Source organism: Notothenia coriiceps, unplaced genomic scaffold (assembly GCF_000735185.1).
Source record: "Notothenia coriiceps isolate Sejong01 unplaced genomic scaffold, NC01 NC01_scaffold00032680, whole genome shotgun sequence".
Classification (NCBI taxonomy): Eukaryota; Metazoa; Chordata; class Actinopteri; order Perciformes; family Nototheniidae; genus Notothenia; species Notothenia coriiceps.
Window position 1 is genome coordinate 207842 of NW_011365381.1, and position 18398 is coordinate 226239.

The window sequence follows — 18398 nt, forward strand, 5'->3', positions numbered from 1 at the left end:
AAAGGATTCTGGGAATACCCAATATTTGTTAGCAGGAGTAATCTGCAAATATAATGTTTTTTAATTTAGTTTTGATTGTTTATGACAAGTGATACTTGAAAGGTCTGGGTGAAGTCCATTCCACGTTCTAAATGGGGCGAAGCCTGCGAGCTAGTTCAGGCAGTCAACTCGAGCACCAATGATACATTAACACGTGACGCGTCTCTCTTACAGCCAACCAAACACAATCTCCTTAACTTGCCGCTCTATTTAAGCTGCCAGATCTGCCTGCCTCTGCCTCGCTAATGCTGCGGCTCTGTCACATTGCTGATGCGTTCACGTGCTGCTTGCCTGCCCCACCACCACCCCAGCTTCCACCTGTAGGCTCGGGGGATAGTTACAGTATCTAATCATCACTCAATGTTCTTTGTAAATCTGTGGAGTGATGAGGCCCGAGCCTAGACGCCAAACTCAACTATATGCTGCTCTAATAAACATATTAAGAACACGTGAGTTGTCTGACTGAACTCCGATTATGGATCAGCTGTGTGATTTGATGGTTGTTCTACAGGGTTTGCTACACAACCAGTTATGATGCCTAGTTGGGTATTTCCTGACTGTGGTTTGGAACTGCTTTTGAATGCTATTAGGCATTTTGTTATGGAAAATGTTGTGCATAATCAGTACTGTTTTAAGCTTTACTATGTCAACACATTTGAATAGATTGAGTTTTTTTTTTAAATATGGGAGTTGTGTGTTCATATTTACGAACACCACAGACTATTCGAAATACTTTTTTTTGGGATGTTATTATTTTTTGTAGATTTGTTGAGTACGTGTTTCCCCATATTTCGGATCAGTAGTAAAGGTAAGGGAGACATAGACTGTTGTAAAGAGTTCTGAGTATTTTTTCCTCAATAATGTTCTTAGTATGATATATACAACACACTACAGGAAAAGGAAAAGCACCAAAAAGAATAATTTAACCAAATTATTTGGTGAAGTGAACTGAAAATAAAGTCACTTCAACAGCAGATTCAAAAGACAAACTAAGGACAACTTTCTTGAAAACAGGAAATGGCACAATGAGATATAATGGCAAAAAACTAAAATGTGTTCATGGGGCAAATCCATTAGTCACTACAACACACTGCACACACACCAACAACACAGATGCAAAGAAATGCCGCAGCTGTCCTCCGCCCTTTAGTGAGGCACTAACGAGGGATTGGTAGCACCTGGGAGAGGCAAAGGAGAAAGAGAGACCTCAGGACTTAAAAGTATTCGGCCCAGGTTTACTGAATCAGTCTTGTCAAAATATGTGGGAATTGCTAGCTCAAGTGTAAATATAGTGTCTATCTTTTAGTTTTTTTGTAAATGTTTCATGGATTGTCAATTGTGTGTGCGTCAATTTGTCTCCAGGTTACACCCACCCGTTACTTTGCAAGTTTGACTTCTGAGCAAGGAATGAAATGCATCCTCTGCCTCCATGGGGCTCATAGAGCAATCGTGTTTCCCTTAATTTGTAAAAGGTGGTCCGATTTAGAGTAAAATAGACGACAAGCAGGGTATGCTTTAGGGCGGGCTAGTTTGTTTTTGTAATTTGCTCCATGCTATTGTGTCAGTTCTAGTTGCAAAAAACAAGATGGTGAAGGCCAAAAGCCCAAACAATGACTACGTCGACTTCTTATACAGTCAATGCATTTAATCTAGCATAGAAAACTGACCAATTACATATACAGGACTGTCTCAGAAAATTAGAATATTGTGATAAAGTTCTTTATTTTCTGTAATGCAATTAAAAAAACAAAAATGTCATACATTCTGGATTCATTACAAATCAACTGAAATATTGCAAGCCTTTTATTATTTTAATATTGCTGATTATGGCATACAGCTTAAGAAAACTCAAATATCCTATCTCTAAATATTAGAATATCATGAAAAAGTATACTAGTAGGGTGTTCAACGAATCACTTGAATCGTCTAATTAACTCGAAACACCTGCAAGGGTTTCCTGAGCCTTGAAAAACACTCAGCTTGGTTCAGTAAACTAAATCACAAGTATGGGGAAGACTGCTGATCTGACTGCTGTCCAGAGGACCGTCATTGACACCCTCCATCAGGAGGGTAAGACACAAAAAGAAATTTCTCACAATCAGTAATCTATAACACCCAACCACCAGAAAGTCGAAGAAAAGTGTATATGGAAGTGTATAAGAGATACCCCAGTCCCAGTCCCTTAAATAAACAGTTCGGTTAGCTACCTGTCATTACGGTACCAGTAATGTGGTCAATGAACCACACAAAACCGTGACACCGCCACGTCTAGTCACGACCCTTTTACTTAAGGAGTAGAGGTATCTCGAACAAGTCGTCTGCTTCGAAACATCCAGAGATATTAATAGAGAAACCATGTGTCGACGGTAAAATGAAGACCCAGAAACTACTTTGGTAGTCACCTGGGTTAGTGGTGTCCGACTATACAGAGAAGGAGTATAATTGAGATAGCGACTGACACTTTTGAAGTGTGACCTAAGTATTACGTAATAGACCTAAAACGAGGAAGAGAAAGTCGGAAAGAGGTCTGCCCAGGAACTAAAGGTTTACTTTATGTATTTGAACGAAAAGACAGACTTTTCTCCTAAGAACCTGGATGACACGTATGAACAGGTCACGAAGAGAAGGAATCGGGTTCAAGTCTGACGTGAGAAAGGCAACAAGAACTAAAGTCTTTTCACCGAACTGGTAACCCATTTGCCGATAAACATACATCGGGTAAAGGAGCCTGTGCAGAGACAACAACTAGTACAACTTGAAACATATGACCTGAAAGGTCGAAGTCAGGGTGACAGAAACTTAACAGAGAGGGTATATAAGAACACATCGCATGAGAGAGTTGATTAAGACATTAACGACAGCCAGTAAGAGAGAAACCACACGAGTCAAGCCAGACGGTGTAAAGGAAGATTGATCTGAAAACACCTCACGAAAACCTAATTATAGACGATGGACCACTATANAAGAAGAAGCTGAAAGACACCAGACCCAACAATGCTAATGAGCTAAAGGCCGCTATTGAAGCATCCTGGGCATCCATAAAACCTCAGCAATGCCACAGGCTGATTGCCTCCATGCCACGCCGCATTGATGCAGTAATCCGTGCAAAAGGATTCCCAACCAAGTACTGAGTGCATTAATGGACATTTTAAAATGTTTGATTGTGTTTTGCTGTTATAAATCTTTTTTTTACTTGGTCTGAGGAACTATTCTAATTTTTTGAGATAGGATTTTTGAGTTTTCTTAAGCTGTATGCCATAATCAGCAATATTAAAATAATAAAAGGCTTGCAATATTTCAGTTGATTTGTAATGAATCCAGAATGTATGACATTTTTGTTTTTTTAATTGCATTACAGAAAATAAAGAACTTTATCACAATATTCTAATTTTCTGAGACAGTCCTGTATATTAAGACAAAAGGTATTAGACTATCATGTCACAGAACACAGGCCATTTATTTATCACAAATACAGATTTTAAATCTGTGTGGGAATCAAACATCAGAAGTTTAAAACAGCCCAGTTCCGATTAAGGATAACATTGTGATACTAGAAAGCGCAGCTCTAGGAACAGGATGATGGGTTATTTCTGATAAATCCAATTACTCTCCTGCTAACAGTCTTAACAGTTGAGAAAGTAAAGTTCAGATTAGGAGTGTTGGCAGCATTTTTACTGTGAAGCTAAATCAGATTTTTCCAACCCGTACATCATTTTTCACAAACACATTGGGGTCAATCTCTTTATGACGATCTAATCATGGAGTAAGTGCCTTTGATTGTTCCTTCTTAAGGCGCTCTGAAGAGATTAGTGCTGTGTCGTGATGAGATTCTCCAATATAACACCAGTCATTAAACAACTAGTGCAGACCTTGGTCAAAGAGAACTTTAAATCATTAATTAACCTCCTTAAAAGTTCAATTGAAGGGTAGAACGGTACAATGTGTTTCTGGAAAAGAAGGATTTGACCACGAGAGATTAGTGTTTGTGTACCTGATGTTGGCTCGGTGTGGACTCAGACACTGAGACTGTGTCCTCGTGGCAAACCCTTGCATAAGGCAGTTGTCACGAATCAGTCTGACAGTCTGAGTTCTTGACCATGGGAAATAGATTTATTTCCGAGCACCCCTTTATTGGGATCCTCAACTACCATACATAATTATATTTTCGGCTTTTTTCTACAGCCCCTAAGCAGCCGCAAAATCTGTTATTGAATGTTTACATTTTTTTAATAGAATTGGGATTTTTGAATTTGAATGACCTGATAGTCATGATGTGTATACATTGGAAACTTGAATGATGACCATATTCTATGAATCGGTGGTAACCTTTTGAAAGTGGGGAATTCAAACCACATACATTTCGATGAAATGGTTTCAATGCAGAGATTAGATAAGATAAGATTTCACAATTGATTATTTACTTGTCAATTCAAGTCAAATAAGTAATGCTTGACTCCATATACATGCAGCATACTTGCTTTCTTTTTAATTTACTTCATTTCATTCTATTATGTTATGCATTTTATTCTTACTGTAGAGTCAAAAAAGTTTTTTCCCAAAAATGTAAGTCCTATTGATTTGAAGGAATGGCATTGCATTCTTAAAAATGTATGTCTTAGGGTTCAGGGTGATCCCAGTCCTTTCACTGGTCGTTAAATCCAATTTAAGCTGGCGGTGTTAAGTGCAACTGAAGAAGAAACAAGAGAGGGGGATGGGTAGGACTTGCCTGACCCCTTGTACTGATGATAGTAATTCTCTAATGAGGATATTTAGTTCAGAACGAACCATATCAGAATCAGAATCAGAAACAGGTTTATTGCCATGTAGGTTCGCACATACTAGGAATTTGACTTGATGTCATGGTGCATAAATAAAGAATATGAACGTTGCTGTAAACATTAGCATGAATGTTCAAGGATTTGTTGCATTAACTTTGCATATTCTTAGTTGTTTTAAACTTCCTCAGATTGTTCCCTGTGTAAAACAGATAGTAAGAAAGAGGATTTACAAAATTAAAAAAACATTCCCTCTGTGCATGTACCGTCTATGTTCCACTTTATTGTATTTCTACAGAAAAAATTGAAACTGTCTTGTCAAAGGGAGGGGAACACAAGAGATCAGATAGAGCAAGAGAGAGAGAGTGACTAAAAGGATTATCATGCATTAGTTCAAGAGAATATCTCTGTCATCCCATTGCCAACCGTCGTCTAAGAAGGCTCAATGTTTCTCCACACGATTAATTGCTCTTCGTTGTGACTGTTTCCAACCAAGACACCTGCTCTTTTTTACTTACCAGTGGACTACTTGAAACTTCTCAACAAGACTGCAAGAATACAGGCTGCCTGTCTGGGTACTGAAGCCATGATTAAAAGCTTTGACGTACAAGCTTTTGGGTTCAATGCGAAGTGTCACATGGAAATGGACAGTGACTCTTCAACATCTTGTAACTTGTCGAAATTGTCATTTGGAAATACCGATCTTCATTGGTAATGAGTGACTACCTCAGATCAAGCATATGAACAAACCTTCGTTGATGACATTCTCTTGTGGAGTTCTAGATCTTCTTTAACTGGATGGTGTCCTGAGGAGATTTATCCGAAAATGTTGGAAGATTAGCATGAGTGATGATCTTATGCCTCCCCTGTGATCTCCAGTGAACCCCTGTCTCTTGGAAAACCTGACTGAGATGGAAACAGTTGGAGGTCAATAGCCTGGCAGCAATCAATATTCTATCGGGTATGTTAAGACAACTACTTCATCAGGCCTATGGACATGAACTCTAGGTCGTCAGCCCTAGAATTTAAAGTGTGTTGGGGCCGGGTAGGTTTTAAATGGTGTTAATAACAGAGGAACTTAGTGAAGTTTCAAAGATTCGGGAGAATGGAGTTTCCGGAGGCATCAGACTTGGTGAGATTCCGTTCAGAACTGATAAAGGGGCTATGGATATACCTTCAATGTCCATCACCACTATTGACGAAATTGGGGAAGAGAGTGATGTGTCAGAAGAGGAATGTAACGAGGATCCTGAAGCGGATTTTACGCGAAACTATTGGGAGGATGAGGATGAGGTCTACCAGGAGTTTGAGGAGTTGGACTTTGAGTCCCTCCCGGATCACTCGGACACACACAGTGTTGCCTCAGACGATTCTTTCTATCCTCCAGACAGTCCATTTCAGACTGACCGCCCCCCGAGCCCTGACAGCCCTGAGCCTATTTCATTCTATAAAGCCTGCTGCAACAACAACTCCATCATAGTCAAGATTATGATCAGACAAGGAGTGACCGAAGAGGAAGTGAAAGAGACGGATCATAACAAAAGAGTAGGTCTTTGGGTATCAATGCATTTGAATGAAAAACTTGGTTTTCATGCATTTCTGGCTTCTGTTGTTTCAATTATATACATTACATGTCATTTGTTAGACGCTTTTATCCAAAGCGACTTACATACATTCAGTACTGTGGGCAATCCCCACAGGAGCAATTTGGGGTGAAGTGTCTTGCCTAGGGACACAATGACATGCTGACTGCAGTGGGACTCAAACTTGCTACCCTCTGATTTGAAGTCCTGCACACTATCCACTGAGCCACAGCCTAACAGGCAGAAATGGGTTTCCATTCATTTTCTAATATCATAGGGTTTAGGGGAATACTATGTAGTTAAATTGTAATAGTCTGCACAGGCACTTATAATAACTTATAATACAAGTTTCGGCAGACTATACGGCAACTAAAATAGATTACACAACTTAATCAAGATATGAATCAGCCAGATGATTTTCATACCATAATAATGGTCAAATCCTGAAGAAGGCTTCAGAGCAGTTGGTTAAGCTTCGGATGACAGATTGGTAGTTTAAAGTACGGAAAGGAATGACATTGTAGAGAAGCGGCTTGCCGTTAGGGCTCAGATTCTAAAGGGCTTGCTAAGAGATTGATCTGAGCTACTGCATGCTTACACAGCTGGAGAGAAGGATTGCCCTGGAGAACTGTCACAGAATTGTCTTTCAGAAAACCTTGAAGTTTGTCAACACAGCATTATGCTGACATAGACATGATTAACGAGGTGAGATAAATGCTATTGGCATATTGAGCTAAACGCTAACTTCATCATGATCAAGCTTGTTGTGGGTATGAAGACCTTAATCAGCATTGCCCTTTTACCTAATTTTACCAACCAACTGTCCTGTTGAGTGACTTGTTGTCAATGTTGGGAAACTTTCAATTGATTCAGATCCCTGTTGAGTCAATCCACTCACTGTTTGTAGTGTGATTCAACAAAAGACCTTAACACAAAAGGATCTGTAGATAACCGTAAAACCGTGTGATATCTTTAATATTTGTTATGATATATTAGAACCAGGCTGACTACGCTAACCTTCTACTTTGTATCAGTCGTGGGGTTCACCTACAAACTTGAACACATTCATGTTTTTCATCATTTTAAACTCCTAACTTATTTGTCACCCTAAGAACAAAGCTTGAATAAAATGTCCTTGTATTCCGCCTTGAAATTATGTTAGTGTCATATCCTACACAGGTATAATATGTCAAACAACTCTATAGCTGTATTTTATGAGGTTCTTTATTAACACCCAGAAGGCATAATTTATTGTTATTTTTTGTTTGCAATTCAGAGATGCCAGTTATTCTCCCTTTAAAGGATAGTTTGGTTTTGCAAAGACAAAGCGGTTATATCCGTCCATGCTCTCTTCAAAGCCAACATACCCCTTTATAAAAGAACATTTCATTTGACCTCGCAAAAGATGGGAGATGCTGGTCTATTAGTTTTTTATTGAGATTAAGGATGAAGGATTTGGCCGAAAACCAAAAAATGGCACAGACTGGTTGCTCAATACTCCGCTATCCAGTTTCTAGAAGCATGAAAATGCAACCCTTGACCCCTTTGTTTATATGTGTTTTCTGTGAAAATGCTACTGACACTAACTCTGATTTTATAGCTGTTATCCTTTTACATAAGAGCTAACCAGATAGTAGCCATTTTGGAAATTTTTTGCTCAGCAAGTGACCACTCCAGTTGGAAACCCATGTTTACCCAGACATAACAGTATTTTATAGACTCACAATCTGTCTTTTTCACACTGAAAAAAGCCTTCTACTTTGCTTTTAGGCAGCTTGACTGCTGTTCTTAGTTATTTGAATGAAAATCACTAAAATGATTTGGTCTTGGAAACATGGCGATAAATCCATAAATAAGCTATCCCTAAGCCCCAGGAAACCAATTTGAAGTTAAACAAATCATAGACATAGAGAGAAGAAGAGACTCAAGCACTCTTTTTTGTTTGTTTCAGTCTGGTCTGATTGTTGCGTGCTACCATGGCTACGTGGAAATTGTCATCGCCCTGTCCCAGTGCCCCTATCTGGACATTAACTGGCAGGACAACGAGGGCAACACCGCTCTCATTACTGCAGCACAAGCAGGTAAACACACCTCTTTAGAATTCTTAAAATGCCTTTCACAATGTGGGAGCGCCGACACAGGTCTTTTAACTATTTTAGCCTGATTAGACCAACATATACTGTGTTGACATACACAGACTGAACTTAATCAAGAGCTTCTGCCCTGTCAAGTTAAAAACGTAGAGTTCGACAAGAATATTGATACTACTAACATTTCTGAACGAGACTTAGAAGCTACCAATAAGTAAGTGGTTAATTTTGTCACCATCAAGGAATTGATCATCCTCCCTATGTTCAGATGCGTTCTGTGATCTATTCCCCAACTTTAGAGTGGAACAATTGATACTGTAGCAAATCTAGTCCAAATTAGGTAAGAAAGGGTCCAAAATAAAGCACAGATCATATTATGAGGTCCGTTGCTTTCAGCTGCAATAATCACCGTTTTTTTCTGCCAATAAAAAGTACCACGGTAAGTAATTTCATAGTGATGCAACCATATGTATCAGACACAGCGGCCCGGAGTCTCATCTGCTAATGATGATGAATGGCTCTTTGTGTCCTGTGATGAATAGCTGCAGACTCCTCTTCATTTTCTGCTTCATTAAAAGAAGTATTGATCTTCCTTCATGAAAAAGTACTCTGCAACACCTCAGGGGAACAGGTGACCAAGACTGTGGGCCCAGGCTGCAGTGGAGTGGTCAAATACATATGAGGAGAAAAGCTTTTTTTTCCTGAAAGCCTTCAAAAACGGTAGAAAGTGTCCAGACGTATAATGGTAATAAATCCAGGTCCTCAGATGTGAACTCCCAGTATCAAGAGGCCTGGAATTTCATCATTTTATGGGCAAGGCCACTTGTTTTTGTAAGGGAAGATTCACAAATCCATCAAATAAAACTATTATTTTTAATACATGGATATCATTTTAAGACTTAAAGGTCCCATGCCATGCTTTTCCGGTTATTACCCGTCCCCTTGTGTGTTATGAAGGACAGTTTTGGGTGCATCCGCTCAACTGTGTTCTGTCAAAATACACTATAGCGTATTTTAAGTTAAGAGGAGAGACACTCATGGAACAGTTCTTAAACGTGCTGTGTTGTGTCTGGTTGAATCAAAAGCATAATCTGGAACGTGTCACAAAAAGGTTATATAAGGTCATATCGTATGCCATAAAAATGTCATTCAAAAATCCTACATAATGGCACAGTTAACACATTTTTGTTATAGTTTATTATATAATATATATAGTATGTCATAAAATAATTTTTACTAGGCAATTTTCTGTAAAAACATACATTGTAGCTTCACATGTGTATCAAAGATATTTGTGAGGGGTCTAATGAATGTGATGAACGAATATGATTAGTAGCCTTTACGCAAGTATACTGAAACATGACGGCAAGCCTACCACTAGGTGCTCCTCCCTTACAGAAGGGAATTTAGCTGTAGTGAAATGTCACACATGGACAGATACAAAACCGTTTCCTGGAAAGTTGTTATAATGACTGAAAAAATAAGTGAAAAGGTAGAAATGTAGAAAATGTGGGTGATACATCAGAATAATAGTTGCCATTGCAAAGCTGTGTAACACAAGTCTGTGTTTCTCTCCCGGTCTGCAGGTTATTGGTACATCGCAAACTACCTGCTCAATTACTTTCCAGGGATGGACATGGAGAGGAGGAACTGTCACGGTTTCACAGCGCTGATGAAGGCTGCCATGCAGGGCCGGGCCGAGTGTGTCAGGACTCTCATGCTGTCTGGTAGAGCACACACTATGATCTATTATCTTAGCCAATGGAAGGCCACACCGTTTATAGAACAGCTCTACTCCCAGATTCTCCCTTGCACTGAGCAGTTGTATATCTCCTTATGTTTCCAGGAGGCGATATTCAGGCTCGGGACAATGGCCGCCAGTTGACACCCAGGGAGTGGGCTCTCTTCACCGGTCGATATGAGACGGCCTATCTGATGCAACGGCTGATAGCAAGGCCCTGTGCTGAGCAGTTCTGTGACTCCTTCTCTCTGGAGTGGCCCATGTTGGAGGTCAATAAATCCATAATGACTACACTCTTACTATTGAATGCGCCTCATAATGCCTTAAACTGATGATTCCTGTAACGTTTGATCTTGTGCAGGAGCGGGCGGCCCAGTCCGAGGAGCCGAAGTCCTGCAAGAAGCGGTTGATGGACTTATTTTCGTGCTGCCCTTATAGGTTTTACATTAATAATAAGGTAGACCCTGTCGATGATGGAGTTTTTGAGCACATGGTCCAGGTCACCACGAGCATCTGCTCTCCGTTCATGGCCACAGCTTGTCGCACAGTGTGTCCAGGCAGCCCCCCGTGTCTCGGGAAGCGTCGTCAGGCCGTGCAGGAGATCCTGCGGAAGCAACGGGTTTCTGAGCTGAAGTACATGGGCCCGGAACGACTGAACAACTACAAGAGATTTTTCCAGAACTCCAAGGTCCTTCTTATTCCCAAAGTGCTGGATCGGAGGGCCAGCCTGCAGCCTCTGCTAAATGACGTGGCCACGTTGGCCATGAGGCGGGCGAGCCTCCTGCCTCTGCATCTGCTGAGGAGGAACAGTGTGCGGCCAGGCACGGTGGTGCCAAAATTGAGGCTTTGCAAAGCGCCGTCTTCAAGCTACTTACCCGAAATACTCAAACGGAGAAGGAACAACAACCAGCTACAGATCCCCAAGTGGAACTACAAGATGAAGAGAATAGAGAGGAGGCAGGAGGAGGAGAGGCAAAAAATGTTACCTCAGATAAGGAGGAGATGAGGGAAATGGGAGTACTGGTGTCTTTTTCGAAAACCCTGACAACACTTTACGCAGTTCTAGGAAAACCAATGAAGAAAGGATTCCGTTGATGTAAATACAACTGAAAAGGTTCAATATGGTTTTCTCGCCATTGTTGGAGTTGTTGCCTTGTTTCCTATTTAGTCCAAATTATGTATTTGTGAGTCATTATGAACATTTACAGGACAACTGTAGTTGTTGAAGTGAACTTTGACAGGAAAACATTGCCAGAGAGACATTTTAAGAGGGGGGAAATGGGGCTTGAAAAGTCAGGAAGGTGACAACAAGTCGTGGGATTTTACAGGTTGGAGAGAATAGCTCCGACACGGCCAAATGAAGATTGGTGGCTGGCTGTGACAGCAGATTGTCACAGGAAGGGATCAGCGAGCCTGCGGGAATAAGCCAAGAAGTCATTTTGCACTGATACATATACAACAGGTATTTGTGAGCGGCATTTGACAGCCGAGCTGAGGAGCCAGCTCACACAGGCTTTGTTACGGCTTTGTGGAGAAGTGGGGAGGCAGAGCCAAAAATAAACAGCTTAGTGCTAGACTGTGACTTATTGACTTCCAAAATAATCACAAGATAGTCCTCTGCTACACTGGTACTGTGGGCATCTCCTGCTCTATGAGAAGTGGAGGTCCACTATATATTATTCATTATTGAATCCATGTGTATTTGAATTCTACAAAATACAAAGAAATGTAATATAAGGCTACAAAATGTCAGTAAGCGAAGGGCATTACATATTTTGGTAAATATCTGTACCTTTTTTTTGGGTTTGTCATCCGTATCATCCATGGCATTTTTCCTAATTCATTGTCCATGGCAACTTTCTGTTTTGAATTGATACTGTTGAAGGGTTGATCATTTTCTCTGGTATACTATATGAAATGAAAAATTGTAGTTTTTTTACGAGCTGTTGATCACTACCAAAACCCTGGAGGCTAATAAATTCAATTTTTACCAATGAAAAAAAAACATCCCAATATCTGCAAGCGGAAATGTTTCGAGGCTACCCAACTGAAAAGTAACTTTCTGCCTCACTTTCCGAATTGCAATTGGCGCAATCTAGCCCCAAACCCATTTTCAACAACAATTTAAAATGTCAAAACTCACAATCCTGGTATAGCTGTTCTTCATTTAGTTGTATTTCTACTCAGCTCTTTCTGTTTCAGATAATGAATTTGGTTCAACCTCCATATTATGTAGTTGATTAGTTGTTTGATATCATTGCAACTCATGCTCTGATAAGATAATGTAAATGTGTTACTGTCTTTCTTTAACAGCATAATACAGGAATAGTTCACAATTTGAAAAATACTTTTCAATAAAAACAAATCTCTTGACACTCCTATGTTAAAGATATAAAATGACTGTAAGACAATTTAGCTGCTTTAGCTGTTTTGGTAGGAAAACTGTATAGAAAGTTCAAAGCAAACTGACAAAGACTCTTGATGCCAACACAAGCTTAGCTTTTAGAATTAACTGTCCTAGGAACCATTAAATATGTTTGGCTGATCAAACACTGCAGATAGAACATAATTTACTTCCTTACCTCAGCAGGGATGATGTCCTGCAAGAAAAAGTAATTTACCTTAGATATGGAAAAAAAGATGCACACCAGCCTTCCCTCTTTTCTGGTGCTGTGACTTGACGTCTCGTCCGTGCTTTGTTCTGCACTCCAACAGTGTATATGTAATGAAAAAGATTTGCGCTATCTTTTTGCTTTCAAAGATAAAAATCTGTGCCTGTGGTGTGGTGATCTATCTGCAGAGAGCCATGCAGAACAGGCCTCAGAGACTAAAATGGCCGCCACCCGACCATGTGGTGCAGTTTCTCGAATGACCACTAGAGAGCCCTCCTGACCCTTAATATAGATTTTCTCTTATGCCATTAAAAAAATTGCTTAATCTTCTGTTTCTTCTGTTTTGAAGTACTGGAAAGCTTTCGGAGTCTGAGAGGCTGCACTAGAATCTCCAGACCATGTTCATACAATGTAATTATTCTCCCTTCAATATAATAATGGAGTATACAGAGCAATTTACTAAGACAATGTTCAAACCCAAACCACCTAAATTAAAGGGCTGTAATACTGAAGCCAAGTCTCAAAGCATTTCTATTATCTTGGTCTTTTCTCTCAAATGTGTTCTGGTCTTTGGAGAATGTAATTTAAAAAATGTTTTGGTTTTCCTTCCCTACCAAGCATCACTTGCTGGTCTTGTTGCACACTGGTATGGCTTTTCCGCTAACGACAGTGCAACAGGAAGCACAATTCTTCCATTCAGTCATTTACAAGTTCAAGGAAACTTCTTAATTTGTGTAGTTTTATGCAGAAATTCATCTTGCAACATTAGTTCAAATTGGGAAATAATGTACATTTTACCTTCTTGCTCCGGTCACATTTCACATTTCTTGATTCACGTTTTGTTCTCTCTGGCCCATTTGAATCTTTTTCTCTTCTTGGCCCAAACATTTGTATCTCCCTAGAACTTCAGCTCCATTTGAAGATAAGTGACTGTAAAATTAAAGCAATATCATTTTCCTTGAGACGGGTGAGTTGTTTAGCAAGTTTCAGGTCTTAGTAAATGTGCATATTGTACTAAGAAGAGGAATGCAAAGGCTGCAAAAATAATTTCAAATAGTTTGTGCCATGCTTTAGGAATATTGCATACTTTACATCCCTACATTATGCATAGTTAATGATGAAACATAGAGCACCAGAAATACTTTTTTTTAAACACGCACAACATAACCATATAGACTCTTCTTGGCAACAGAACAAACAACTCCCAGAATCAGAGGTTCTTCGATGGTCCGTTTATATTTTTTGGAGCAGTTGCAATCTGTTTGAGGCAATAGAAAGATTCACAATTCTCTTTTTAAAACACGTTTGGTCTAGCAACAAAAAGGTTACCAACGTTATATCTCCATACAGGTCTTAGTTAGGTTCTTCTGCCTAAGGATCACAAGGACATACATAACATTGTCAGTTTCCAGATGCTTACTCACAAGCACAATACATCTGTTCATCCAGTGTTTTTGTGGGGGACTGTTGCATTATGAGTTCTTTTTCAAGCATCAGAAGATGACCTCTATGATTTCTAAAACGCAGTGGGTAGGGAGAACCAGGGTCTGTTGTCATGTATAACAATTTAGCCATTCTCACTTTAAAAAAAATCACCATTTAGTTTTCAAATTTACCAACAACAAATACTCATGCACTCATGGGTTGACTTTTGCTATTTAGCATAATTAGATTAATTAATCAGAACTTAGTGTTTTCATGCATGGGAAATACAAGAATCAAACTCGTGACTGTTTCCTGTTTTTGGCCGATAACCAATGGTTCTCAAGGGGAACATACATTTTGTGCACAGTTAAAATACAGACATGTTGGAAATACTTGGACGTAGCACCTTTTCGGACTGCTTCAGTGACAACGTGGATCCCTGGGCCCTGGTCTACTCTACTCCACATAGCAACAACATTACTACACAAAGTCGACAATTTAGTGTGTTGACCAGGAAATAAAAAATGTGAACAAAATTCCTACATGTAGCTGTTTTTTTTTTCTTTTTACAAGTATTTTTTCCATAATGTTGCTGCTATAAGTGACATCCACATCTGCACATAAAAAGTATATATTTATATTTATATAATATATATCCGTACTCTATTAACAGTTTTGTCTACCATGAAGTTAGAATTGCCACCCATCTCTCAGAAAAGTTTTTTTTTTGTACTTCAAACATTGATTATTTTACAACACAGAAATCAACTAATTTTGTACAACTTTGGGGGAAGCCTAGCTCCGCCCCCGTCGCAGTCCCTCCGTGATCTTCTTTTTTTGTCGTTTTTTTCTTCTTTTTATTTTTTCTCTCCAGTCCTGGTGCAGTTAGGCAGGTTTCATCCCAGTAAAACACAGTTTAGAAAAACCAAAGCATTTACAAACTGGCATTGTTAGAACCGCAAGGACGTTAAGCTGAACTTGGACCCTTTAACACGCCCCTAACCTTCCCCCTTCTACAGATGAGGGGAAGCAACCCTTGTTTGGCACGGTTATATACACAATGAGCACAGTTCACTCAAAGGAGACGCTCATGGGAACAAAACGAGGATTTAGGGGGTGAAAATGTGACGAGATAGCCACCAATAAACGAAAGCTAGCCTAAAATAATGTGAGTATTGTCACAGAAAAAAGGCTGCTTAAATGTTAAAGGTCAGTAATAACGTGAAATCCATCCATAGGGCAGTTAAAAGAGCACCATGACCTATCAGAATTGATGCCTTAATACCCATTCATATCCAATATGTTACATGTTGACATCTGTCTGTTGCTGTGATATGAATTATGGGAGTGCAGATATTGTGTGTGTATTTTTCTTTCGTTTTTTTGGGGGAGAGTTATTGAGGAAGTGAAGGTTGACCAAATGGCGAAAGGCCTGACATGACACAGAAAATAGTGCAATGTACAGTACGCAATGCATCTCCGTAAATGTACAGTGTACGTCAAATACTATACAACCAGAATTAAAAAAGTAGAAACACAACAAAAGAAAATTAAAAACCTGTTACAAATGACAAAGTCCTGAGGCGTTCTTCGCCCAGAGGAGGATACATCACACCGAAGCCATAGAGAGAAACAAAGGTGTGTGTGACAGACGTCCTACATGTCTTACAGCTCTGCTTCTTGTGCTTCACATTACTAAAAGCCATGACGCTATAACACATATATACAGCTTTCTCCTGGGTATCTTTCACACGTTCCATTCACAATCCAAAAACGTCCATTCTTGAGTCCACTGATTCATTTTTTTTCTTCCATTGTCCTTCTTCTCCTCCACATATTCCCCACTTCTTCCTTCTCTCTCTCTCTCTCTCTCTCACTCTCTTCCCTCATATCCATCTCTCTTACATTCTGTATCCAGAGGCCTTAAGGTGCAGGAGGCCTTTCTGTCTGCTGAACCTTCTAGCAGTAGTTGATCGCAAACTAAACACAGAAAGAAAATATGTCCGTCAGTTTTGTTGGTGGTGTACATGCACATGCATGGCCGCTCCTCCGTTTTGCTTCTGGTCCTCCTTTGTCCACTTCCCCTCCTCCCTCAGATGTCTCTGAAAGGACTCTCAGTTTTTCACTTTTCCTGCTCTCCATCCTCCCCTTCTGTTGTCCTGCTATCTATGATGCTACTCAGGAACCACAGGGGAGGATGGGGATGGAGGGAAACTGTCCTCTCATCTTCTCCTCCTCTATTTAAACCCCCCCACTTCACCATCCATCCTCTCCTCCTAACCCTCCACCCTCATCTCCCCTTAGACCCAGGAGTCTGGTGAGGCCGGATAGTGGCTGGTCTCATAGTTGAGCTCGCTGTAGGGCCGCGAGGCGGAGTAGAAGTCTACATAGTTGCCGGTGGACTTGAGGCCCTGCAGGTGCATGTTGAGGTCACCCTGGGGAGGGCGCCCTCCCGCGAGGACCTGGTTCTCGTAGAAGGCCTGGTCCTCGTAGTTGACACCATCGGGTGGGGGAGGGTTTTGGAATGGAGGGTAGGGCTCTGAAGGCAGGCCTTGAGAAGAGATCTGTCAAAAGAAAAAGGCAAAGATCATCAGTGACAGAACAGCTCTGATACAGATTAGGGTTGGGAGAAATCTTATCAAACTGGCAATTTATTTTTTCTCCAAATAGACCCTAATTTCACAGAGTTAGGTGTGAAAATATCCCTTTCTCCCTGAGCGCAGTTTTAAATCGCTTTTTGGGTACAGACTATTATTCAACACAAAAGAAAAAAAAAAGAAAAAATGGCGACGGCCAAGTAAGATCTCCAAAAGCTGATGAATTGATCCAATCGACCAACGCTAAAGGCTTGGTCCAAACCATCATGACATGAGGATATGGACAAGACTTCTAAACTGACCATACTTTCTGAAAATTCTGAGTGGTTGAAAATAATGCACCCAAATAATTAAGATTTATAAATCCGAAAACCGGTTGATATGTATCAATTACATATTGCTAGGTAGCATGACACAATCAATTCCAATGATTAATGGCAGCTAATGACAGACAAAAGTCTAAACCAGGCAAAGGTGCTTGTACCCGCGTCTTTTGAACTTGCCCCTACTTAAGCTACTGGTGTTGCTGAAGATTTGAGACCCAAACTTCACCCAAAGCTGATATTGCACACATCCCGGAACAAACTATTATCTCAAATTGGATAAGCATTGCTTTGAGAATGCCCAGTCATAAATTTAGAGATAAAACCTACATCAGATATGTCTGCCAGAGGGGGATGGGCAATATAAAAGGCTTTTACAACAATTGGCAACAATTCAGAATCAAATGCAAAACCTTGGGAGCAATTTTCTATAGTATTCATAAAACCCATATGGGACTCTTTAAACATTTATAGTTTATATTCATAGTTCTTAGTATTTAAAGTTGTAGTACCTGATTGTACTTCAGGTCATCGGTAGGCGACACATATGCTCCTCTGTGCAGCGTGGACGACCCACCGGGGATTTGACCTGCAGGGACAGAGAAGATGAGGACTTCAGAGGGATGCTTGCTCCGAAACTGATTCAGGAGCGTTTTTTAAATTAAGAATAAGAAGCAAAATGACAATGAATGATAATGATGATGATGATGATGATTAGGAATAACTAAGGGCTACTTTTTCCCCATATAACTACTGATAGGCTGAGAAACGTGCCAATATTGCACAATGAAATACCAAACCTTCTCTGAAAACCATGACAAAAACAGCATTAAATCATTGTATTAATCATAAATATCCCACTTGTAGACTTACAAACACTCCCTATAGTTTTCTGAATAACGAGAAACACAATTCATATTCAGCTTTTGTTTTTCAGATAGTGAAGTCTGACCTTTAGTAAGCTCTATCTGGCTGTCTCAACAGCGTATTTCTAATTTGTTCAATTTCTTTCCGATTTACACTGATACATTACATTACATTTAGCTGACGCTTTTATCCAAAGCGACTTACAATAAGTGGGTTCGACCAACAAAGTACAAACTTGAAGAAAACAGAATCATATAAGTACATCAGGTTTCATAGAGCCAAACATTTCAAGTGCTACTCAACTGGCTTTAGATAAGCCAGTCCTTTATTAGTATATAAGTGCTTT

At 39.9% G+C, this 18398-nt stretch overlaps 2 protein-coding genes across 3 annotated transcripts in view; one reads left to right on the forward strand and one right to left on the reverse strand.

Annotated features, from left to right (window-relative positions):
• Positions 1-5978: 5978 nt before the first annotated feature.
• ankrd33bb (ankyrin repeat domain 33Bb) lies at positions 5979-11234 on the forward strand. Its single transcript, XM_010789267.1, has 5 exons — positions 5979-6359; positions 8349-8478; positions 10074-10214; positions 10334-10497; positions 10590-11234. Exons 1-5 carry the CDS (start codon positions 5979-5981, stop codon positions 11232-11234), a joined length of 1461 nt encoding a protein of 486 aa, XP_010787569.1.
• Positions 11235-14050: 2816 nt separating this feature from the next.
• Positions 14051-18398, reverse strand: part of LOC104961051 (catenin delta-2-like) — a 30611-nt gene continuing 26263 nt past the window's right edge. For both annotated transcript variants that reach the window (XM_010789256.1, XM_010789255.1), the window contains exons 9-10: positions 17698-17774; positions 14051-16829 (exon numbers count right to left, since the gene is read on the reverse strand). In XM_010789256.1, the coding sequence (XP_010787558.1) occupies positions 16566-16829; positions 17698-17774 (341 nt within the window). In that variant the 3' untranslated portion in view covers positions 14051-16565. The remainder of the gene's footprint in view (positions 16830-17697; positions 17775-18398) is intronic.

Excerpts from the sequence above, each read along its gene's own strand:
- ankrd33bb (XM_010789267.1), top strand. The coding sequence starts at position 5,979 with ATGGATATACCTTCAATGTCCATCACCACTATTGACGAAATTGGGGAA. Across the intron at positions 6,360-8,348 it reads AGACGGATCATAACAAAAGA|TCTGGTCTGATTGTTGCGTG; the intron begins GTAGGTCTTTGG and ends TGTTTGTTTCAG. Across the intron at positions 10,498-10,589 it reads TGGAGTGGCCCATGTTGGAG|GAGCGGGCGGCCCAGTCCGA; the intron begins GTCAATAAATCC and ends GATCTTGTGCAG.